The sequence below is a fragment of the Indicator indicator genome, chromosome 4 (assembly GCF_027791375.1).
Source record: "Indicator indicator isolate 239-I01 chromosome 4, UM_Iind_1.1, whole genome shotgun sequence".
Classification (NCBI taxonomy): Eukaryota; Metazoa; Chordata; class Aves; order Piciformes; family Indicatoridae; genus Indicator; species Indicator indicator.
In genome coordinates, this window is record NC_072013.1 from 3,341,947 (window position 1) to 3,368,233 (window position 26,287).

At 37.5% G+C, this 26,287-nt stretch overlaps 1 protein-coding gene across 6 annotated transcripts in view; it reads right to left on the minus strand.

The window, feature by feature from the left end:
- NRXN3 (neurexin 3) overlaps positions 1–26,287 on the minus strand; it is a 909,976-nt gene that overhangs the window by 105,369 nt on the left and 778,320 nt on the right. For 3 of the 6 annotated variants that reach the window (XM_054400546.1, XM_054400549.1, XM_054400551.1), the window contains 2 exons: positions 25,828–25,999; positions 4,609–4,698 (listed from right to left, as the gene is read on the minus strand). In XM_054400546.1, coding sequence (XP_054256521.1) covers positions 4,609–4,698; positions 25,828–25,999 — 262 coding nt within the window. The remainder of the gene's footprint in view (positions 1–4,608; positions 4,699–25,827; positions 26,000–26,287) is intronic. The other 3 variants (XM_054400548.1, XM_054400550.1, XM_054400552.1) reach the window with 1 other exon arrangement.

Sequence of the window (26,287 nt, forward strand, 5' to 3'; positions counted from 1 at the left end):
CTGCATTGATGAAGAAATGAAAAATAAAAAATGGAGGGTATCCTTCCCCTGGAAAGTGTTGAAACATCTGATGCCATAGTCTGCATCTGAGGAGTTTTAAACTTACCAGAGGCAACATATGTCTATTAAACGCAACAAACACGCACTGAAGCCAAACATCTTCAGCTTATAAAAACAAAACCTTTCCTCTTGTCTATGAGAAAAATAGGATCCAATAACAATATATGTCAAAAACATTCAGCTCCTGTCTGAGCTAGAGGAAATGGCACTATATACTGCAGAAGGTCAAACTCTTGTCAGACATGATGTCCTGAGAGTTTGCTTTTTCTTCTCTGTCCTGCTGTGCCTTGAATTTTTTAATGTATATGCTATCAGTGCTTTGCTACATAATTTTCCCTTCTCCTTACACGTTCTCTCCTTCCAGCATGATATTTCTTTCCATACTGTCCCTGTCCCTACATACCTAGACATTTCAATTACTAGTTTTCCCTCCTTCCCACCTCACTCATGACAGAGTGCCAAAAGGTAGAGGTGAGATAAATAAAGAACATTGAGTTATTTCACTAACCTTGAGATGTTATCCCTGATAATGGAAGGAAGATACTGAGCATTCAAAGCTTTCCATTTCCATTCTTTTCTCCCCTTTAATCAATACTGTCTCTTTTTTCATCCTTTACGAAGGTGAAAATAGGTGAGTGATGATGAGAAAGGAGAATGTTTGCTGTTCCACCTATTGGAGCTCCCTAGTCCAGGATGGACATGTTTATTGGAGGATTAGGACTCTCTTTAGGATGTCATCTAATCTAACTCAAGATCATAGCCTGTCTGTCATATCTCTTGCTTTACTTTTAAGAATGGAGAGTTAGTATATTAAAGCTGAAAGAAAGATTATATGTCTGGTTTTGGCACACCTGTTCACCAAGGAGATGGCCCCACTTGAGTTTAAAAGGAACTTTGACAGTGTGTTTTGGAGTCTCATTTGTTTCCTAAGTGGTCTTCTGGTCCAGAATTCGTGCACTGCACCATATAGTTAGTGCTGGGGACAGCAATGGTACTAGAACTGTTTGCTAAAAGAACAATCACTTGGAGTCTGTTTGTCATCCCTTGTACTTCGCTCCATGATGGTGTTCATGTGCATGAATAAAGACAACAGGTGAATGCATATGGAATGAGAGAAAACTGCTGAAAGAATATACACTTAATTCTGTCACTCTCTCCTAATTCTACTTTTAATGATATGATTCTGAAGCCCTTACTTCCACTAAGTAAAATTTATTTGGTCACTAAATTTCATTGAGAAACTGTTTAGATTAGTAAATTCTGCTAGGTTGCAGACTTAGAGTCCTTTTCCACAAAGAACTCTTCCTACTGCTATTTTAGTGTCATAGCAGAGAAAAATTATGAGCTTATTTTAAGTTTCTGAGATGCTTTGTAAATATCCTAAGTTCTTGTTTCTTTGTTTGCTCTCTCATTGACGTCTTTATTTGGAAAACTGAATACCAATTAAAAATATCACAGAGAAAACGTAGTGAAGTTTAACTTTTCCATAACACTAGGAGAGATTTTGGGCCTTATTCTGAAAATTCTAATTCACACTAATAGTTCTTGATTCAAAAGTACAGTCACTTGTGTCAACAAGACTTCACACGTAAGTATGAAAGATCTGAAGAATTAAGCCTTCCAGGATCAGTCCTTTTCATGAGATGCTTCTGGGTCTTAATTAGTTCACTCAATTGCAGAACAGACAATTGTGCTTTACCAGACATCAAGCATTCTGCTAACGAAATCTGCTGTGTTTATGACTACTTAAATTGAACAACATTGGACTAATATTTCTTTTGTTACTCACACACATAATCCCAGTGAAGTTAACAGTGTTTAGTGTTTTGTATATTTGTCATACAATTGTAGACATTGGCTCATCTTAATATTTTAAACCAATTTATAAAATTTAACACACTCCCCCAAGCAGTAATGATGCCACTTCTGAATGATGTTGTGTTATATCTGTTTTCCAAGAATGAACTATTTCATTATTATGAGTAACATAACAGTAGTACCAAAGGAAGACCAAATCTATGGCATTCAAAAAGTGTTTCATCTTACCTCACTCAAGCCAAGAACTCATATGGGCAAAACCAATTATTCTATACGCTGTCTCTGATGCATCTATCTATTCCTTCAATCATATGTTCATCTTGTTCCGTTTTGATAGCAAGCTACCTTTCACTCATCACCTTTATAAAGTCTTCTGACAGAAGGTTTCCATGTTACATTAATTGTTGGATGGATAGCAGGGTATTGGTGATCAGCTGGATAAATTCTTCTCCTCCTTTTTTTTTTTTCTTTCTTTTTCCTGAGTGGTACCTAAGCTTCTGAACATGTGCCTCCTATCTATCCACTTTGGAGTGAAGGAACAAAGCTATATTGTCTCAGGTGTTACACTGCACAACGTCACTTCCTAGCACGAAGTATGAAGACTGAATTTCCCTTCACTGTAGTAAAAAAATGGCTCTACTCTTCTGGCCTAAAAGATCCCATGCTTTGAGAGTGTCTGAATGCTCAGATACTGTCCCTTTTAGACCCTACTGCATGCGTGATTGTCTTTAATAAAGCATCAATATCCACAAAAGGTAGACTTCAGTTCAAAACTTCAGGATGGCTTACAAATGAAAGTGCCTTCGCATGCTTAGAAGCTCAGACTTGGAGAAGCAGTGACATAAAAGAAAAGATTTATTGGAAAACGAAAAAAAAAAAAGAAAAAAAAACCAAAAATAAAACCAAAAAAGAAAATAAAGATGGGTTTCTCAAGCACATGAATTGCATCAAGGAATTAGACATGCATCTTTTTTAACAAAATTGAGGCAATCATTGTATTAAGTGTTAAAGGGACTTTAGCAATTCAAACTTACCAAAGTTATCCTCTTTTTAGTGTTAAGCTTTATTTATTTATTTTAGTTTGATCTTGGAAATTAAAAGGGCAACCTACTGAGACTCAATAAGCATTTTCTTTATATTTTTATCGTAAAAATTATTTACAATTTAGCTGAATTAACTGTTACATAAAATCTCGGTGGTAAAAAAATATTTGTTTTATTTAGACAAATATTTTTGTTTTACTTTCACAAATACTTTAGCTTTAGTTACAAACATTATACCTTTGTAGCCTGAAAAGTGGGCAACAGTGTCAGCTCTCCTTGAAGTCAATGGGAACTGACTGTGCACAGCACTTTGCAGGACAGGCGATTCACATAAAAATATTTTGACTGCAGTTAGCCACATCTTTCATGACTTTGACTTAATTCATACTGATGAAATCAATTTGTTAATTCAGCTGAGAACAGAAGTTTGAAACACAAGTTATATTTTTCCAATCCTATAAAACATTTTTTTTTTCTTCTTGGATAATTTGTTAATAACAGTAGTCTAAACACTGAAAATGCAAGATCCGAGTTCAGAGGTCACCCTCCTTTATCAACAGTATTTTCTTATGAGGAAACAAGAGAAGATTGTGTTCTGCTTTTTTATTCCTGGACTTCAAGGCAAGGAATTAATAATAATGTTGTTTTTGTTTTGTTTTTTTTTTTTAAATAAATACCACATTTAGTACAGAGGGAGATTTGCCTGACTTAAGCTCCATTGTATTACTGAAAGCCCAGTCCAAATCCTGCTGAAATCAGCTAAGAGTTATTCTGCTACCTTCAAAAGGCTTTGGAATGGGCTCTGCATCCAAGATCTTCTTTTTTCCCTCCAAATTCCTGATGAAAAAAACAGTACTGTTTCTGACACAAGTCCCATTTCAATAGCCTATGGAGTGTACACAGAAATCTCACTTAAGCAGGCTGGAGTCATGCATGCTAACTAGTCTTTTACTGAATTAAGGCCAATTATGCCAGGAAAAACCACAAAGTAAAGTAGCACTGCCTCAGATTAAGTTAGGGAAGAATTTGACTCATAACTTAGACAAGTGTATCATTTGAGTGTTCAAAGTGTACTCCAGACATAGCATAAAAATGACAGAACAATCATCTTTCTCTGTCTCCCTCACTGTAGTTTAAACAAAAATGTTAAAAAATGTTTTCTTTACAACATTTTAAAAAATAGTTTAATCTTAATACAGTTAGGAAATATATAAACATAGTGGCTAATCAGAGTCATGGGAAAAAAGAAAGTTAGAGGAAGTGGTTTAACTAGCAGGTTTGAAAATTTTTAAAGAAAACGTTGATAATAATGGCATAAATGTAGTTTAAAAACAAATAAAAATAGGAAAATCATGCAGTGGTTAAATTGCCATAATACATGTTGTTGTTCTTCACTCTGCTTTGCTTTATTTTGTTTAGAAAATATATCCTGAATTTTGCTTGTTTGTTTGTCATTACTATGATAGCAAGCTTAGAATTTCGTCCCTTTAACTGCGTTTTAATAGCAATGTATTATAGCATGATTTATCAACATATGGCAGGTGGAAGCTGACACAAATTATAATGAAAATTAAAACAGTCATTTATGCAGCAGGCAATTATCATTTAAGAAACATTTATTTGCAGGCTTTAAAAATGAGGGTTTAGAATCAAATGGGTTTAAAATGAAAGTTTTAATGACTGTTACCTTTTTCCTGCAGCCACTCCTCTACAGGCCGGTTATATTTGAAGGGGATTTTCTGTTTTACCATTTGGAACCGTTCACTATCAGTGTTGCCTTTAAAGTTTAAAAAACAGCTTAAAAACAATCTGAAAAGTCAATGAAATAGTTAAAACATCCTAGATCTTGGTTTTTTTATGGCCTTATTTAGCTAGATATAAATAAGCAAGTGTGTGTGTACATATATATATTTGAAAAGAGAGAGATTTGCCTTTAGTAAAGTGGAGAATAGTTATACATCCAATTGCCTGAGGTTCTGGAAGGTCAAAGAAGTTAAATCCTGTGAAAAATATATCTTGGATTCTCCTCAGAGTATTTGCTTATCCAGATTGGTTAGAAGGTATATGTAATTTGTTTAGAACATGAGAACTTGAGCGAACTCAGTGACATGATCAGACTCTATATTTGATTGCACAAGGACATGGTACAATACGTCAGTCATCCAAACACACAGTAATACTTTGATAAATATTCCTGTGGTAGTAAAGAGACACGTTAAGACTAGAAACCCAGTCAACATAAAAAAAAAAAAAAGAAGAAATTAGAAGAAATTAATGCTGAAAAGATGCAATAGAGGTATTTAAAACCAAAAATAGAAAAAAAAATAGGAGTGGGAAGATAGAGAAAAAGGGGAGTAAAGAGGAAGAGCTGTTAATTAAGGATATATGAAGGGCTTTGTCCAGTTACTTTGGTAACTTGGGCCTGTTGTCAGAAGAAAACAGATTAGAAACTAATTTAAATGAAAGCAGAAATAATTATGCAAGATGCAAATTCTGGCAAGTGTAGTTCTATTGTTCCATGATGATGGATAATTGAATTATCCAGTAAGCTGTGTTTTGGAGGAAAACTCTTATCACTTGCATGGTATAGGGATTAATAGGCTTCATGAAAATTATTTCTTCAAATTCCCTGGCAACTGAAAAACTCTACACCAGATAGGTGAGGCCAACCTCTAGTAGAAAGGGCCAGGTCAGTTTGAGGGCGCTAGGAGTGGCAGTAAACAAATGTCGTCATTCTGCGTCATCATTTTCTTCAGCTACAGTCACTCTCTGACTAATTCTGATTTTTACTCTATGTATTATTTTTATAAGAACTCTTCAGTTAGGCATAGAAAGAGTGCACCTTTTACAAACTTCATTGTAACACTATGGAAAACTAGAGAAAGCCTCCAGCTTACTGAGTAATGCTACTATGAACAGAAGTTCAGTAGATCAGTAATACTCTAATATATGCTTTAAATAAATGGCAGTCCAAGACTCAGCAACTGTTCAGCAAAATCTACAGTGCTGCTTTTAAAATTTAAATGATGTAATGTGGCTTCATATTTTATTTAACTGAAACAGATGCTGGAATTTTTTCAATGTAAAAACACACGAAAGGGGAAAAATCCTCTATCAATATGACTGGTAAATCTCATGTATGTTCAACAATCCTTACAGTATAACTTGCTCAGAAATGCTATCAGTCTGTATGATGTATCTGCTCACACTGCTATGCTCTCCAGCGTCATCTCCTTACTGCTTGCTTTCTGGAACAGGTGAAAGGGCACTACAGCAACACACCAGCTATAATCCCACAAGGACTTCCATGCAGTAAAGCATGGACCTAATCTTAAACGGTATTTGAAAAAATCATCTCTATCTCCTCAAGTTCAGTTGTAAGGAAAACAACTGGTTTTGGGTTAATAACTCCAACTATAATGGCAAATACTTAGGAACCTTGCTGCTTATTTAGGGCAACAGGCAAAACAAAGCAAAAGCATTGAAGAGCAGCTTTGCTAGACTGATTCCTTATCACCTTGCTGGAAAGTCAACTACTTTTTTCCATTCCTGTAGCAGATCCATTGTGGGAAAGTGTTATTCTTCATTAGCTGGCACACACTGATGTAACCAGTTTCTCTGTCCCACCTCAGATGCCTGCCACATACAATTGGTTACTCAGATAAACTAGAAGGAAAAGATATTGGAAAAACACTCTAACAGTAATGTATCAAATAATATTAAACAATCTATCATAGTGGCTTGGAGTCACTCACAGACAGTAAGTTACCTTCAAGCACATTCTCAGCTCTCATAATTCTTATCAGCACCAAGGGTCAATTCTCTACTTCTATGAATAAAGATTAATAAACACAAAATTTGAATCATGTTAAGTGTATGATCTAAGGAAAAAAAAAGAACTGATAAAGAGCAGCTGAGGTAATATAAACAACAAAAGCAAAACACTTTAAGCTAAAGAGACAGAAATTTTAACAAAACTGGTTTTGATTGCTCTATTCATAAACTGATGTTTAATGTAGACTCAGGTGATGCAGGCCAGTTGTTTCCCAGTTTCTTAATCTAAAGGATAGGTCTCTTTCCTGCAAGTTCTCCCATTTCTTTAAACAGGGGAAGTTTATACTCATAGCATAGGGAATCAGATCTGCTGGTTTGGGGAGAGCAGAAACGAAAGTAAGTAAATCTAGCTCACTAGAAAACAGATTTGTTATTTGAGCAGTTAGCAAGCCATTCTGCTTATCCAACAGACCTTTTCTCAATACACTAATCCATGTTCATCTCCACCAAACCAGCTACGTCTTCTAAATGCAATTACAGAAATTCTGCATCTCTTTTAACACAGTTTTGGTCAGCTACACTTTGCCTATTCTTATCTGTGTGAGAAATACTAAGTCCTGTAAGACACTCAGGAGGTGTTTCAAGGAGACTTCAAGACCTACATTTCTCTGTGAACTCCTAAATTTCTCTGCCAATTCAGACTTGAACACCTACAGGGAATGTGCTACTATATCTATGCTGCATGTGATACAGAAAGATAGGGTTTCAGTAGAAATAGAGGTTATTCCCAGCTTTATACAGTATGTTCTGAGTAAGGACTGCTGGTTAGATGAGTGCATTGAAATCTTAGTGTTTATGGGTAAGAACAATTTCTATAGGGTCAAGAAATTCTGTAACACACTTTACTCAGAACAAAAAACTCCACTGGCTTTGTTCAGTATGTACCTAAGGAACCTTTTACTGGAGGCAGTGAGATCTTTTTCATAATAAAGAATGATGTTCATAGGAACACAAGTCAGCTAATGGCTGGCATGGAGTGTTTCTTCCTATGGGTGGAGGCCTGACTGTAGAAAAGAAAAAATGCAGTGGATTGAAATTTTTCGTAAGTAGGGCATCTGACAAGAACAGGCCAGCAAGACCAAGTTATAAAGGAAGCAGAACAATGAAAGAAGACATGACAGGAAAAAATGGGTTTCTTATGATACAGTCCTAGACCTTCAAGAAAGCCAGAAATGACAACTATTCCCCACCGCATCTTTAAAGATTTTTTTAAAAAAGAAAATCAGGTTTAATTTAGTTTTATTATTATTGTTATTATGTAGATATATTCAGCAAGATTAAAATATGCATAAAAATCATACCTTTAAAAGCTGTGAAAAATTGAAGGACATTAGAAAATTCAAATAGGTTTAAATTGCAACATTAATACCTAATCTGTTCCTTTTTGTGTTGTTTTAAAATTTTATTTCAGACATTAGTAAGAATGACTTTTAAAAACATGTGCATGAGAATGTGTGCACTTATATACTCAGTTACAACATGTGAGTTAAGGAATAAGTTCTGCATTGTTAAGAGATTGGGATAGTCATTACATATCAATAAACTCATGCAATTATTAAATTAATATTGACTTATGCTTTAAAAAATAGACATAGCATTTGATATGAGAGTTCAGAAAGGAAGCATCATGGTTTGCACAAAAAGTAACATAACTTTGACGTGAAGTAAGCTCATCAGACTTCTGACAGCTGAGCCATGATGTGATTAAGGAGGATTCTTGTCCATCTTCATACACAGAAATGTTCAGTAACAATCCTTTTGTAACCTCCATGTAATACCTTTCTAGAGCTGAATTATGTACATGTTCAAACAAGCCCTTCATGCAACTCATCTAGAGCCCCCCTTTTTTCTCTTTGAGTCCAGCTCTGGTTCTAAAGGCTGAATTTCAGGAAAGAATACAGAGGATAAAAAGAGTAATTTAAATTTATTTTCCCATAATTCTCTTGCATTCAGAATCAATGTGGGTCTCACAGGTCTGCAGGATATAATTCATTATAGCAAAGTTGTGTTTAGTTTTGCTACTTGTGATTTACTAAGTATCTATCCTCCCATAGGTTCTAGCTGCTTAAATGATATGATTGCCAAGAGCAACTGCTCATTTAAAATAGCCCTCTTCCTTTTTCCTTCATCAGCATAATAAATTCTTGTATATCAATATGACTTTTGATCTACTTAATGACTTAGCTTCATCTAAAGAACTGTACCTTCACATACGTTTTCTTCTTCCTCATGCACAATTCTAAAGCATAGCCAAAGACAGCTGTGTGAAAACTGGGATAAAACAAGTCTTTATTCCATTTAGTACTCATGTGTAATTAACAGAAATCCTGCTGCATCTCCTAAGTATCACATAGACCTGATTTCCAACAAACTGATAGATATCCAGTCTTTTATAACCTTAAGGACTTTAATGGCAACATTGTGAAATATGGATCCCTAAATCTCCTCTGACCTGACTATTCAAAATATTTCAAATACCACAAACATTCCTGTGCTCTGTTTTTTGTTTGTTTGTTTGTCCTTCTTTCCCCCATAAAAATCTGGCACCTCAATTAAAAAAAAAAAAAAAAAAAGAAAAAAGAGCCTTCTGATTAAACATGATCAGTTGTCAGTCTTCTCTCTTTTTTTCCCTGGAGCTCTCTGTATCCCTGCTCCATGGACTACACACATAAATAGATGGGATTCACTCAAAGCTTTAGCTCTTGCAGATCAAACTAAAACGAGAAAAAAAAAATCAAAAGAATTTGTTTGTGCTAATCACTATTTGCAGTTCCCACAGGAAATGCTTTTGATACAGTGCAACAGTCCAGAGGCAGACAGTTTAAATTTACTCATGGGCTAAGCAGAATTTTCTTTCAAAACTAAACCTTTCAGTGTTGGATGATGTTTGCTTTTCCACTCATGGTTTCTTTATGAAAACAAACAATCTTCATTGCATTAAACTTATATCTAAACCAAAATGGATTCTTAAGCCAAAGAAAGTAAAAGAGCAATTGAAGCTCTGAAAAATGTTTCTTCTTGGCCTAGATACCAATCATGATGATTTACTGCCTCTTTGGTGAGAAACAGAAAAGCTGAAAGGTGCCAGCAAATTGCACTGGGCAAAAAGGAAGTATTCACTTCCAAGGTAGAATATTAATCCAACCTGATGTGTTGTCAAGTCTGTGAAGATGCTAAATAGAATACCATAAGAAAACATTCATCTGTCCTAAATTAATGCCACAGGCTGTTTTATGAAGAGACTACAGCAGCAACTTTTTCTTCGTTGCTTATAAGTCTCTAAAAGGAATGAGACATGTTATCTAATGAACAGTTATTAAATGAAAGGCAATATACTGTTATTAATGATTTAAGAAAACATTTTTATATCAGTGCTCAAGGCTTAAATTGGTTCGACCTCTCTTTCCCTTACTGTAGATGGAATTTCCACAGAAGAATGGCTAGTAAGCAGTTAGTGCTTGATAGCTCAGTTCATCCAGCAGCCTTTAATGCCAGCTTCCTTTGATTTTTTTTATGGATGCTCATAATCTCAGTAAGATTTACATACACTTAATTGACATCAGTACAGGAGGAGGGCATGGTAGCCTGCTACAGACTGCAAAGTTTACCTTTGAAGGCTAAATCCTCTACTAATATAAACTGACTCATTTCAATTCAGTCAAACCTCTTCTAGAGCTGATGCTGTGTGCCCTGGAAAAGGAGACTTTCATGCATCATGGAAAAGCTATCATTTTTTACTGCCTAATAAAGGGCACAAGTTTCAGAATTGTTTGTGACTGGCACACACTGAGTCTCCTCAACCACTTTTGGTTTTAGGCAGCTACACTTACATATATTACAGTATACAGAATTGTCACATTTTTGTATTTCCTTAAGAATATATTTTGTTCTAAATACTGTGGAGTGCAACCATCATTTGTTCACATTTTGTATTCAGCTAATAAATGAAGACAAGTCTATTAGTAAAGTTCATATTTAGAATCACAGAACAGTCTGGGTTGGAAGGGACCACCAAAGGTCATGTAGTCCAACCCCCTCTGCAGTAAACAGGGGCATCCTCAACTAGGTGGAACTGCCCAGAGCCCTGTTGAGCCCCACTTTGAATACCTCCAGGGATGGAGCCCCAACCACCTCCCTGTTCCAGTGTTCCACTGCCCTCATAGTAAAGCACCTGTTCCTAACATCCAATGTAAATCTGCTCTTTTCTAATTCAAAGCCATTTTTCCTCATCCTATCACTTCAGGCCTTTGTAAACAATCTGTCTCTGTCCTTCTTTAGGCCCCCTTCAGGTACTGAAAGGCTGTTATTAGGTCTCCCCAGAACCTCCTCCAGGCTGAATGGCCCCAGCTTCTTCAGCCTGTCCTCATACCAAGCGTGCTCCAACCCCCTGATTATTTTTGTGGCCATCCTCTGGACCCTCTCCATGTAAGACTAGAACCTTCTTTCATAAATTAGGAAGGAGTAAGAAAATTACAATCAGTTTTAGCATCAGGCCTGTTTATGTGTAGCTGCTTATTTTGTTGGACTACTCCAAGACCAAATTGCAGTTTATGTTACATAGCATACGGAACTTTGCATTGAAATCAAAACATGAAAAAAATTCTATTCACAGTGGGTTTCTCTTTTGAAAACACTTGAAAAAAGTTCAAACCTGAAGCCATGGATGTCACCTATACGGAAATGAAACTGGACAGCCATGCAACTAAACAAATTATAAGGTGAGTGCTCTGGCATATTTCTTGAACTACCCGAAGGTGTTCTTCAACAAATTCTTGTAAAGCTTTGGTTTTGCCTTGTATAACAAGAGATCTTTAGGAAGATTAATCCATATTTGGGTTTTTATTTCATTTGAGGGGACTAAACCTTCACTGTTTAAATACAGTTGCATCTTTTGCTATTTCTTGTCCTCAGTTTCCCCCAAGTCCTGGATGCCCTTGACTTTATGTTCAACTCCCTCTGATCATATTACATCACATCAGTGCTGGGAACCACACCTTTCCTTCCGTTCATGACACCATGGACTGGAGTTAAAAGCTGACCTTCACACTGCAGCTATCTTCAGTTCACTGCCCTCATGACAAAAGACAACGTTTCAGCAACATAAGTAACTAAAAATAGGAAAGACAATTACCAAGCAAGATTATAACAGCAAAAGTTACTCAGGCAACTGGACTTGTTTCTAAGTATCAACTGCCTCAACCAAAAACTTCATGCTGCTGCCACCCTCTATTTTATCTTATATTTTATAGCCTAAACCACATAAATCCTAATTCAAAGCAAAGCATTATTCAGGTCAAATCATTGGGAAACTCAGAGGTAAACTAGGAGATTAGAGTTTAAATGTCTGTCCAGAAGGTGCAGCTAACACAGGCCACTGTGACATAAACAGGAATAAGGAAGACTTTAAGAAGTCATCTGATTCACCCTTCTGCTCCATGCAAGTCAGTAACATTTCAGCCTTTTTTAGATTAATCTTTCAATCCTGTTTTGGAAGACTTAGAAAATGAGTTCCTTGCTCCTGATAATCTAACACATAACCACAATAGGAGCAAAACAAAATGAAAACTCAGAGTAGCAAAGGTGGAAGAAGGTTAATCAAACTTTTAATGCGTGTAGAAGAAAAAAAATGTTAGTCTTGTGAAAACTGTGATTCAGGTCTTATTTTATATGAGCAGATTATACTGAATCATTTCAACCCTATAGAAGCTGAGGCCACGGGCATGAGATAAAAGCAATCTGCTTTAGCTCTCTTTTGATTTATATTGGAAAATTGAACTAGTATAGAGTATAGAGAAAGCAGTTACCAGCTCAGCCTTTTTATAGATATGAAACACTTTAGGTGCCTATATTACCAGATCTTCAAGATGCTTTGTAATGTGTAAATTCTTGGTTTTTTTACTGACCAGGTCCAAATTAAGCCCCATATCAGGCAGTCAAGGCTAAAGTGACTATTAAAGAACAACTGAAACTACATATTGATCTTCCCATTTTAAACAAAAAAATCTCATTTTCCAGAAAGAGATATGAAACAGGTCAGAATAAAATCCACTGCAACTCTCCCCACATCTCAGTTCTTCAGTTGTTTTGGGAAGGGTGAGGATTTGATTTATATATCCTAGTGGGAATAAACAGCAATAACCAAAGTCAAAAACACTTTATTTCTATTGACACTTTAAATTCTATTGATTTATCTGGGAGATGTTTATCTGTGTTGTGGATTATGCAAAGGCAGGGGAGAGAAACACCAGATCTAGTTTATGTGTGTTGTGTTAGGCACTGGAGAAATGCAAGTGCATCTGTTTTCCTTCCAGGAACAACATAAGACTGAAAACAGAACAACCGATTTTGTGTGAGGCAGGATATAAGGCAAAAAATCTTACGGTCTTATGCCTGCTCCATAAGAGTCAGTGTCACACTATCACACCAGGGCAACCAAGAGCACTCACACAGACAGCTACCTTAGGTTTGACACAGCCAGCATGGACATAGAGCTAGAAAGAACAGTGATTCCTGCAGAAACACTTGGGGCTCAGTGCACCGTACTCACCGTTCAGGAAGGGCTTTTCTTCATGTTTAGCAGGCATTGTACTGAAACCAAGACTTCTTGTTGGAAGGTGCCAGCAGGCACTCCAGTATACTTATGCAGGACTCAGTTCCAGTCAGGTCTCACAGTTTTTGCCTTGGTTCTTAGCAGTGAGGGAGCTGGGCTGGCTCCACCAGAAACATTTTATTGGGGAGATAACACAGGGAGCTGAATATACAACAGATGGAGAAAGCATATATAGTCCTTTCCTATGAATAGAGTGCTGAGTCAGGAACATTAATGAAAGTAATACCTATAAAGCATTTAGTCAAATGTCACCAGTCAGGATTGGAAAGATAGTCAGTTACAAATAACATAAAGGCAAAAAATTATGAAAGTGCCAACAAATAACTAAAAAGCAAGTAAGAAACTGATGAAAGAAGTTTAAGAAGAACTTCCTATCAAGACTGCATATTATACAGTGCCACAGTCTCCTCAGGCAAATTCTTGAGTTATTTAAAATTTTACTTGATAAAACAGTGGGGGTATCAGTTCATTATACAATGGAATAAATGAAACCAAAGAGGTTTTTCCCATCTCCAATTGCTACAAATCAGTGATCATTGCCTCTTCTTGAAATTAATTCTTCTGTTTGAATCAGCTTAGGAGAAAGAAAAGACAATTCCAAGACCCTGTAGTGACCCAGTAAGCCTTTTCAAAGACAAATGCCATTCACAAAGCCAGGCAATGAACTAGAGGAACAGGAAACCACCATACATAAAGAAATCATTACTGAATAACACTGTGTCAGAAGTAAGGCAGACCCCTGGGAAAAGGGACTTGTAGTGCCTGTAGATAGGTATTTCCTATTCTAAACTTTAAATTCAATTTCTTTCTTGGAAGTGATCTGAGTTTTGGAAATTGATATGGAAATACTAAGTAGTGAAAAGGTTAAATACCATGGACTGTTATGTACAGTGATTCTCACAGACTGTGAATTTGTGCAGCTGAAGAAAAAAGATTTTGCAAGTCCAGCACTGGAGTTCGCACTCTCCAGAGTGCTTCAGGTACTCAATAAATAGCAAAGATGTAAGTTCACTGACCCACAAAGGTTTTCATACTCAGTGAACTGCGAATATTTTCTGTTTAAATCCCCAGAGGTAATGTAAATTGGAGTTTTATCCCCACTTTACTGCTTGGAAAACAGAGCCACAGAGTGGTAGAAGCATTGCCCAAGAGCACAGGGAATGGTATCTATAAAAGCAAGGGTGGGATTTGGGGACTTCTCACTCTGAGTTCCATGACTGACTCTTTTTAATATCTGACTGTCTCTTCACACAGTTGCTCTGCCTCAGTCCACAGCACTGGATTTCAATGACTTTTTGCTTTCCAGTGCCTTTCAGTGAGCAGGGAGAAGGCTGATGCAGATGCATGAGTTCCTTCTGTCACTGCATGTCAGCTGTGACAGCCTGGGATTACAGCTGGCACTGTTCTTTCTGCAGGCAGTAAGATCAGAAAAGCACAAAGTTGTTGTTCATTGCTCTGCTCCCTCAGGCCAGATGTTTGTTTTTCACTCTTCCTCTGTGTGTGTGTGTTTGTATGAGAGACAGGGACAGAGGGAGAGCCAGAGTAGGAGAGAAGAAAGAGAATATATTATAAACAACTCTGTTCAACCAGGAAAACTGAACCTGAACTTACCTAGGAGAGAAACATGCTGTCTAGCAGGATTCTTACTTTGCAGCACTTACTCAGCTTGATTCTCCATCTGAGAAATATTTCTCCATCTTTCTCTGCACTACATTATGCAGCTACATTTTATGTATCTTCAGATAACTGAACCAATAGTAATTCATCTTACTCCAGCAAAGGAGAAATTTATCAGAAATTTTTCATGATACTGCTTATGCTTGGTACCTGGACACTCATACAATCCCACACAGATGAGAATAGCTCATCATATTTGAGCATTCAGATTGTTAGGATAAGCACACTTATGTGAGCAGCTGTATATTTTAGCCTGGAATCGTTAGCTAAGACCAAGCTATCAGGATATACCTACATCCCTCAGTGTAATTACTCTTTGTGGAAAATGGTACAGTGATGATTTTAACAAGAAGTATGCTGGATGTCAAAGAGGTACAAGGAAAAAAAAAAGAACAAAACACAAACAGCACCATGTTTTGTGTGCTATACACCTCTTTAGCACTGTAGTATCTCAGGAAGAGGGACTCAAAGGCCTCTAATGAGTATAAGAATGCAACCCCAACAGTTAGGGGAATCCCAGGATTCTTAGATACGAGAAGGGTGAGAACAACTAGGTGGAAGATGCAGTAGTGACCTATGGATACTATATCTTGGCATATTTTAAGTCATCATTCTGACACAGAGCAAGCCTAGGGACTGGGGAATTGTACAGCTCATGTCTTCTTGAACTACGCTGACTACCACACTACCACTGTCAAATGTTAACATGACTTTTCATAAGCATTACTCTGTGTTGCATGAATTTCTCTTACAAAGAATCCTAGTCCACAGGACTAAGTCAAGAGGAAAGGACTGAGATTTAAGAATCAAGATCATCAATGGAAACAGAATCAGAAGTAGTGGAGAGAAACTGCCTAGATTCTGGTTAACATTTGGCTGAGCAAATTCTATTGAATTCCTTCTGGAGAAGGAGCGAGAGTATTTCCACATGGTGATGTCTCCCTGAACAAATTAATGAAGAAAACAAAGTAATACAAAAGTAATGACAACAGGCATGATACAAACACGTACAATTATGTGACCTCACATTTCAGGTCACAAACTAAGAATAAGAGTAGAACAATTATTTTAGAAGGACAGCTTTGCGGGCGTATTTTTGTTGTTGTTGCCATGATGGGTTACTATAATTCTCTGAAACATCAGAGTCTTGGCAGCTCTCCAGCTTAAGGAACTGATGAGATGAACAAAAAGGCTCTGGGAGTACAGAACAGAAACCATCCTAAATGCAGGACCATTGTCCAGAAGTGCCATTTTGCCCATTAAAGCAAATTTTCTTCTGATGCATTTGGCATTTGCCTGTAGATCTGACATATTGGACAACTAGACTGATTCAGGAAGATGTAAGAGTGATGCTACGCTAATTCAACAATACAACACATAGCTCTGCTCTTTTAGACAGCACTGATAAGTTTTCTTTAAATTGTCACTGATTTCTGATAATATTTTCTTTCTCCAGGCTATACACAAGATAAAAGTATTTTGGCTAAATTAAAACTAGTATTGCCTCTGTGGCATTCATTTGCATGTTAGTACAACCTTTTATGTGCCTATTAGGTAGCAGTAATAGAGACTGCTAGATAAGCATGTTTCTGTTCCTTCTCTCCTCTTTACTACAGCTCAAGGATTATCTGTGGGATCCCAGGTGGGGATAAGTGGGTGATGGCTGCTTGCATAAAGATACTATTTTGTGTGTATCCTTTCTTAGGTAAATTTTCTTTCAATCCTATTGAAATAATCACAGTATCACAGTATATCAGAGGTTGGAAGGGACCTCAAGAGATCATCAGGTCCAACCCCTCTGCCAGAGCAGGATCACTTAGGGTAGTTCATGCAGGAATGCATCCAGGTGGGTTTTGAAAGTCTTCAGAGAAGGAGACTCCACAACCCCCCTGGGCAGCCTGTTCCAGGGCTCTGTCACCCTCACTGAAAAGAAGTTTCTCCTCATGTTGAGGTGAAATCTTCTATGTTCAAGTTTGAACCCATTGCTCCTTGTTTTACCACTGTGAACCACCCAAAAGAGCCTGGCCCCCTCCACTTGACACCCACCCCTCAGATATTTATAGACATTGAGCAGATCCCCTCTCAGTCTTCTCAAGACTAAACATCCCCAGGGTTCTCAGTCTCTCTTCATAGGGGAGATGCTCAAGTCCCCTAATCGTCCTCATGGCTCTCTGTTGGATTCTCTCCAGCAGCTCTCTGTCTCTCTTGAACTGGGGAACCCAAAACTGGACACAGTATTCCAGGTGTGGTCTCACCAGGGCAGAGTAGAGAGGTAGAAGAACTTCCCTAGAATTGCTGGACACACCTTTCTTGATACATCCCAGGATCCCATTGGCTCTCTTGGCCACAAGAGCACATTGTTGTTCCATGGAGAACTTGCTGTCTACCAGCACTCCAAGGTCTTTCTCTGTGGAGCTGCTTTCCAGCAGGGCAGCCCCTAACCTGCACTGCTGCCTGTTGTTATTTCTCCCCAGATGCAGGACCCTGCACCTGTCCTTATTACACTTCATGAGGTTTGCCTGCACCCAGCTCTCCAGCCTGTCCAGGTCATGTTGGACTGTACTGTTTGTTCTGCCTGGTTACCTCACATGTCTTCACAAAAAGGCATGTGTTTGCCTCTTTCTTAATGCCAAGCTGACAGAAATGCCAGTGCTCCATAGACTACCACTTGCATGGGCATGAGGTATTTGGTGAGGCTAAGACTGCAACTCATACAGACTGAATGTAGCATGTCACAAGAGCCTGGATCAATTCTGAGAAACAAATCTTCAACAGCAAACACGAGTAACGGAAGTTGCAATATAGTCACTTTTTCCTTTTTCTCCCTCTCCTTCCCCTCTTGTCCTCCAAGACAGAATTTGGAAAACACAAGCCCTACAGCACTTCCACACTATTGTTAGGGGATAGGAACAAATGCAACATCGCCTGTCCCATGGGAAAGCAGAACACAAATCAGTAGAAATCAATCTGTGAGCATCATGCAATGTTTACCTAACATTTTTTATCACATGAGAACCTATCCCATCATGCAGTATGGGTGCACATGCATTAACATGGGTGTTTTTGCACAAATTCCAAAGTATGCTTGTCTGTTGGTGACTTCATTTGTGTAGGTGCATACCCCTGTGGATACAGGACACCAAAACTGAGGTTTTATATCATGTAGCCACATTTATGTGTTTTCCGACCTTATAAATATATTATAGATGCTATGACCCTGCAGTGACAAGCTACAATCAACTCTTGATTTCATCAACTTGTCATGCTTTAATCACCCCTCTTGGCAGATCTTTTAACATATGTCAGAGCACTGCCTTCAAAATGTGCTTCTCAAATGCTGTTTTATTAACCCTGTCTTTTTATGTGTTTTAGGCTCATTATGAAATGCAGTAAATCTGTCAATGGCACTTTGCATGCCTTCTCCAATTCAGGCTGATAGGAAGCATCTCAAAGCTCATTTCAGTTTCACATAATGACTACAACATGAAAAATCAAAACCCACAAACAGAGAGAACCTTGGGAATCACATTCAGTCTACAGGGCAAATCAAACTTCAGTGCTCTTGTTCCTAACTCATTACCCACTCACAAGGGCATTTAGATAAAAAAATATTAAGACCACAATGGGATCTGGCAGTATCACGAAGAAATTTCTTTGGCTTGCACATCAAGCAGCCAGACTTATTAAAGATTCCAAGTAGTCAAGCACAAGATCTGTGTGCCTCTTCAAGGAGACAACTGGATTTAGCCAAGCTTGCTATTACCTTGGCTTCAGAAGCATGGTTTCAGAAGCAGGGAGATGATAATGGCCTTGAGTCTGAAGGAGGGAAGGGGTACAATGAGGCAAAAACCAGATTTGGTGAGGGGGCAGAGGTGGAGAAGAGAGAACGAAAAGATGCCAAAATCACTCTGGAAGAGAGAGAAAGAATTTAAGGGAGACACGCTCTGCAAAGCAGAGAGTACTAGATATGCCTTCTTGTAAGGGTCAGCTACCAAGCATTTAGGAATGACTGAAACAGTACAACATGAGCTGTGCAAGGGAGAGAAGTATAAACTTAGAAAGGAAGAACTTATTGCAATGATTCAGACATTCCAGTTAGGTCTGCTTTTGAGTTTTCCTTGTTAATATCTCTATCTGTATTAGAATCTGCATTACTGTGCTCATGTGAGCTAATAATCATTGCATAATAGTCACAATATTAGAGCATATGTCAGTTGAAGAAAGGATATGTAGGCTTCTCTTAAATCCTCCAGCAATGCTACTATTAGATCCAAGTTATCTTCTTTTTTAGCTAATGCATTATAAATTCAAAAGTTTTCAAAAACACAGGACCTTAAAAAAATTACAGAAAGAAAATTAAAATCTCATTAGTGAAAAAAAGAAATCAAGAAGAACACGTATTCAGAAATAAGGCTTTTTTTTTTTTTCCAACTGTATTGGACTGGCTTATAAAGGCTATCTGTCTTCAGCAATCCTGCAGGATATAACTGAAACTGTTACAGGTATAATACACTATTCCTCTGTAATTAAGGCACCCTCATTTCCTAGAAAATTAGTGTTGATTGTTTCACAAACAGGAGGGTTAAGTTACTCTCATTTAGATGGTAAGCAGGTAGCAAAACAAAAGCTAGCTTGGTCCCCTGATTTACTCTTGGGAAATCTACTGTCTCCCCATATTCAGTATAAAACAAGTGAGATGAACTCAAGCCAGCACGTGCAAAGAATCTGGATTCAACCTTGTCAGACCTCATGTTTCAAGGACAAGATGGGGACTAATATATAAAAATTAGCATTCATGGGTGGGAGCTGTTTTCTACAGCTTCCCCCTCCATTTTACATCCAAGAAATCCTTGTTAAATTTTGTCTTTAACAACTACAACAATTGCTGCATTATCTAAGGAAATTCCTCATCATAACAAGCTCTTGTGTGTTTTATGTAATTCCTTTACAAATAACCTTGAGCCTTGTGTGTGTCCTCTTAGTATCTCAAGAGAGGATCTCACTTTCTCCTCCTCTCCTCTCCTGCTTGTCTTCTCACAACACCACCCTCCCCCCCACCCCCAATTATCTCTTGCTGTCTTCTGGGTGGTTATGTTTAATCTCAGGATTAGGCAGAAGCCTGCAGTTTGCCTTGAACAGCTTATCAGCTTCCAAGAGACATTTACAGGGAGAGAAAGACTCCAGTTTTGATAGCAGTAATTGTATTTAGCTTGTAAGATACAAGGCTATTTATCTCATGGCTGGGAAATCACAGAGGGGAAGAAAGAAAATGTTGCTGATAAAAACTAAATAAAACCAAAAAGAATGAAGAAAAAAAAAAAAAAGAAAAGAAACAACACTCTTCCAAAAGTCCCTCCAGTAGAAGGGTGAAGTGAGAATTTGACTTCATTGAACAAAAAGACCACGCCACTTGTGGAAGGAGATTGAATATATCAAAGGAAAGGCAATAAATGATTTGAGTAAGACAAGAAATGACCTGTTTCAAAGCAGACAATGTACTCTACTTCAGCAGTCACAATTGTGTATAACTCAGGGAATTTGATTTGTAGTACTTCTTTTTTTCTTTCTTTTTCTTTTTTTTTTTTTTTTTTTGCTTGGAAGCTTCTCGAAAGAGGCAAGTAGGAACTCAGCCAGTTTTCTTCCCTGTCTCACATAACATGTCTGGTACTAAACAAGTAATTTTAGATCTTACTACTAAGTAAATGAAAAATATATTGTAGCAAAAGAGACTTCATGCCCTTCACATTTTAGATAGGAAGGACAATCTAGACCACTATCAGTTTACCTGTATTTCTAGAAAGTGTTTTAGTTCAGGGAATGGCAGGTCAGAAAGAATGACTTTGTCTCATACAGACTATTAAGGATGTAGTTTGGTGGAGACTTTAAACTGACATAACCCAGCCTTTCTGATAAAGGAAGAAATCTTATCTTTCCCTGTGTCCTGATTGATCATTTCCACTCCCATATGGCCATTTTTCCTGGGTAAGCTACATGGTGAATGGCATTGGTAAGGTGATCCTGCTGAGCAGAAGATGAGAGTGCCAAATCCAGAAATGTGGTTGTTTAAGCAACATGAGTATGGGAAGGAGTAATGAAAGAATAAGACTTGTCCAGCTTCAGCTGTATACTATAATAACATCTATCTGAATCAGCAGTTTGGTTTGAATGAGGGGCATGCCTCCAAGGTGTAGCTTCCAATTCCCTTCACTTGCTACACTTTGGTTCACATACTGAAATGCTCTCAAGGGAATACAAACTGGATTCCATTCAAATGATATTAAACCACAGGATGTGCCCTAACTGTTCAGGGGCACTGAGTCCTTGGGACTGGAACTATTCTGAAGAGAAAACCCCAGCACAAAGTTTGTCTCAGAACAAATTTTTTTTGTTTCACAGATATATATTTACCAGACCAAAGTACTTGCCAGAGAAGTTAAAGAGTCCATGGAGTTCTGCTGTCAAGAACTAACCACCCAGCTTTTCCTAAAATCCAACTTCCTCTCAAATGTGTACTTGAGAGAGAAGATAAAGTAGGGGCACAGAGGATGATTTTTTTTCCTTTTATTCAATACCAACAGAACTGCAAATTAATGTCATTTAAAATGGCAGAGACTCCTAAAAGAAGGCTGAGAGATCACTCAAGAGAATGATAAAGAAGAAAAATACAGCATCTGTACTGAGTGGCTGAACTAATGAATCCTGATAAAGATCCAGTACCTTAATTCTGTCCTATTTCTTAAAAATATGACATTAATAAAATCCAGGCTACAGTTCTCTTGCTAAATCATGTATTTCTTTAAATTACAACCTTTTCCTACCTTATTCCTTCTTTCCTTTAGCCTTCTCCTTTAAAACATTGCTCCAATTAGACTTTATTTGGGTGTCACTGATCCTTTTGCTTTACAGTCTCTTTTCCCCTAGTTTTGTGGGGTTTTTCTATTGGAGAAAATTTAGTCAGTGCACGGATGAATGAACAAGAATATCAGGCTTGTTTTGATGTACACTACAGATCTGGCAACACACAAAATATTTTTTTTGCAAGCAAAGACAGTGGACAGAGGGGAAAAAAAAAATCTCCTGTCTAAGAATTAATGAAAATTTAGTTACTGAGGTGTCTCAGTTCTGTGTCAAGACAGAAGATTTGTTTTTAACTCCACTGACTCCATCCCAAACCTCAGAATTCCTAATTTAAATCCTTTTATCCCACTGTGCCTCAATTTTGATTTTTTTTTTACTGTAATCTGAAACAAAAATGACAGATGCTTCCTCTTCCTGAACTAGCTCTCTTATCTTACTCATTGTTAGTCCAAAATGAATCCCACTTCATCACTAAAAAGATTTAGATACACAGAGATGACTCCTCATCCTTGTTAGAAACATAAAAGTGAGAAAATAAAAGCCACCAAGCAAAAACTGTTATCTGGGATGTTCAGCAAAGGGTGAATGAACACATGTGAGACAATAGAATGGAAGCAGTCATGGGAAACTCTACTCTAAGGCATAGAAATTCATCCATGTGTTAGCAAAAGCTGTATAACCTGACTGAAAAAAAATACATTGTGATGACCAACTTAATGAATCAAGCATCAAGGAACTGGCTGTCATTACTGCCTATGGAAAATGCTCATCTCATTAATGGATACTTGAGGGAGAGAAGAAAGAGCAAAACTAATGCAGATAAATCATAAGTGGCTCAATGGTTTTGGCTGAAACAAACCACAACAGCTGAATTGCAGACAGCAGCCCCAGTGCTAATGTTGCTATTTTCCATCACCCAGTTCTCAGGAGCTTTGTCTCAGATACCTGTACCAGGTCACTGTTCAGAGTCTCACTAGCCACTAAGAGAAAGTCTAGCAGGGTTGGAATGGTACAAATGGTGAAAATTCATCCCTATTGACAGGGATTATTTCAGTTCCAATGCTCAGCCAACCTTAGCTCCTAGTTAATTTCCTCCTTTACCATTTCCCTCTAACCATTTTCTTCACATGAAAATCATAAAGTTCATGTTGCAGGTGGCTGAGTTGCAACTGGATGCTGAAGAACTCAAAATATCAGTGCTTGAGTTGCAAATGTGTTGCTTTTTTGTTTTCCTTCCATGTCCTTATCTTTTATTTGAAGTTGCAAAAACACAGCTTTGGAGGCTTCCAGTCCCATTGGGCTAGTTTCATTTAATTTCAATTTAACTGAAGACAGTGTTTTAAGGAAAGACAATATTCTCTCTCTTTGCTCATTTAATGAATATTCCACTTTCATTTGTACTTTCTGTTGAGCAAGTAATGATGAGTTTAATGTATAATCCTTCTACAGGTAATAAAACTCAAGAGAGGATCATGGAAATGCCATTCAGAACACAGCCCTGCTGCCTGAAGATTGCACCACGTGTGATGATAAGGAAGGTACTTCAGCTAGTCTATAAAATTTGCAAGCATGAGGTTATAGCATTGTGTAGAACATCAAATGCACATGAAATTATTGTTCATATTACAGACAACACAGTATGCCCAAACATACATGTGATACAAATATGATGTTTCCTAAATACCACAAATAACTGTGCTTCAGGATTGAAGTCATTCTATGTGTAAGACACAGGATTTCTTTAGATATTATACAAGTTTCATACGAATTGCAGTTTCAGCAGTCTCCAGCTGAAACAGGTTAGCCTGGGTCAACCCAACCACAAAGCTTTTTACAGAATTCAAACTCTGCTGAGCACCAGTTTCGGTTTGCACTCACTAGGAGAAACAGCAGTGTGAGTTTGGTTTGTGAAAGAATTGAAATAAAACAGTCTTTTCCTCTAAAAGGGCCGGAACACTGCCCTTCTCTCTTAGTTATTATCCCTGGCCATGAAGGATCTTTATTCTTTTCAACTGGTGCCTCTTTTTCAAATTTGACTAAGAAATTATATCAAAGAAACCAGAAAAAATAAGAGAGACACATGCACACACAAAAGGTATGATCCCAGAAGCCTTATTTTCACAGGGGCAGGCTGAAAAGTTGATCTTCTACAGACAGAAACTGAAGTACATGCATGGAAAGGAAAAGGTGTCCGGAATATAAAGACATCCTTTTCTCTTGGGGTACAACTGCATATATTCTGTACTAGCCCACAACATAAGATGAATCCTGATTCTATAAAACTATACATCTTCTAATGAAAACATAGGAATATCTTTAGCCAAGTCAGAAGCAGAGGGTACTGAGGTAGTCTCTGAGTGTAATTTACTTTATCTTAAAAAAAAAAAAAAAATCTCTAAAGCAATGAGCTGAATATTTTGTTTCTTTACGCCAAGGACTTACTACAGCAAGTAATATATGAAGAAAATTTATTCATGGAGTTTTTACTGACTGTAATTGGCTGCCAACTGGATCAGAGATAGTTTACCACAGAAATAATTGATGAAAAGAGAAGACAAAATATGCTTGGTTTGGGCCTCTCCTAGCCTCACTTCCCTCACTAGCCAATGGATAGCAGAGCTAGAATCTAACTCAGCATGTCTGTCATGATATTCTACGAAAGCAATTATTTCACAGAAATAAGGATAATTATTAAAATGTACTCTTTTGCATATCTATCACCATAATACTGACAAATTGTCATGTTGAATATGTGGTAGAGAGCACCACAGGACAGATTGTTCGCATTAAAAACTTGTGCGCTTGCTGAGTGAATGGAAGAGATGAATTCTCCTTGGAATAATTTATTAGTGTAACACTGCATAAACAATTAGGATATTTCTCATAATTTGAGGTTAAGTCTCTTCACTCCTTCACAACTAGTAAATTGCCTCATGTTTTCTACAGAATTCTTCCTTCAGTCCTGGGTCAGTTATGTGGAACTTAGAAAGGAAGAACTGGAAGCTGCTTAGACTTAGTACTGGAAGGCAACAAGACCAATGCTTGATCATAGACAAGGACATTCGATTAAGAAGAGTGTGGTTAATGCTGGAATTCTTTCTCTGTGCTCCTCCTGCCTTTTGTAATCATTCACATCACCAACCCTCAGCTACCTTATGCACTACGATACATCACATATAGCATCACATATAACAATCTGTTTTCCATTTGGAAAGAGTTCGACCTTTCAGTATGATGACATATAGTAACATGAAATTGTGATTTGCCAATGGAGGGATAAAACAGTTTTACAGTGACTCAAGGGTCAGTTGCTCACTGTGCCTGGTGCATTTTGGGTAATGATTTCCAAAGAGATACTGAATTTTTGACCTAAAGTCAGCTAAGACTAGACAGTTTTGGCTAAATTGCATGTTTGCCTTTTTATCTGCAAATGTAAGAGTCAAATTCAGGTGACGGAAAATTATGAGGCAAAAATAAGGTCCGTTCAAATACCTGCAACTTAATCTTCCAGTTACTGTACTCTTCAAATCTATGTCTATAAGGATAGTATCTTGAATGTGGCTAGAGTCACCTCTCCTTTTTGTACAGTGTGTTGAAAACTTTTCTCCTTAGATAGAAAATATCACAAGTAGCAAAACCAAGTTTGTTGTTAAATCAGTTTGCAACTCTCTGCAGAACCAAGATTCACTTAGAGACCTCTGAAATAGTAAGGTTTATGTGCATCACATCACACAGCTTGCATGCTTATTTTTCCAGTGTAAAGGACAATTACTTTGATCTCCAATAAACAGAATATGCACCACTAAACAGGTCAAACAGTTGTTGAGATGAAGCAACAAAGGTTTATATAGCAATCAGTTGTTACTAAACATTACTTCGTAGGTATAGATACGCTGAAAGAGAAATCAAAGTGAAATAAATATGTACCTGTTGGGTAGTGTTCATTCACTGGCCAGCTGTCAACCTGAAGTGTGGCATTGCCACCATTCCTGGTAAAGCGTACCACGTGGTATTTGCCATCATTCACAGGTGTACTTTCCTCTTTGATAGAGATGTCCACTGTGCCAATATTGAAGACCACACCAATCTTGCCTTGCTCCTAAAATAAAAGAAAAAAGAAACAAGTGCTTGTAAATTGCTGTTAAGAGAATGTTCTTGGGCTATACATTTTTAATGGGTATTTGTGCCAGTAGATGGCACTGAAGAAAACACAGAAGCATCGTTTTGAGCTATGTCAGGACACATTTCATTGGCTTTGCTTCAATATAAGCATTGTCTTTCACACTCTTCTTTACAGCATTCACCTGAACATAGCAACTCATTCATTTGAGTAAAACATCACAGAAGACAGATGTGGATAAATAGGTATTTGAGCAGTATCTCTACT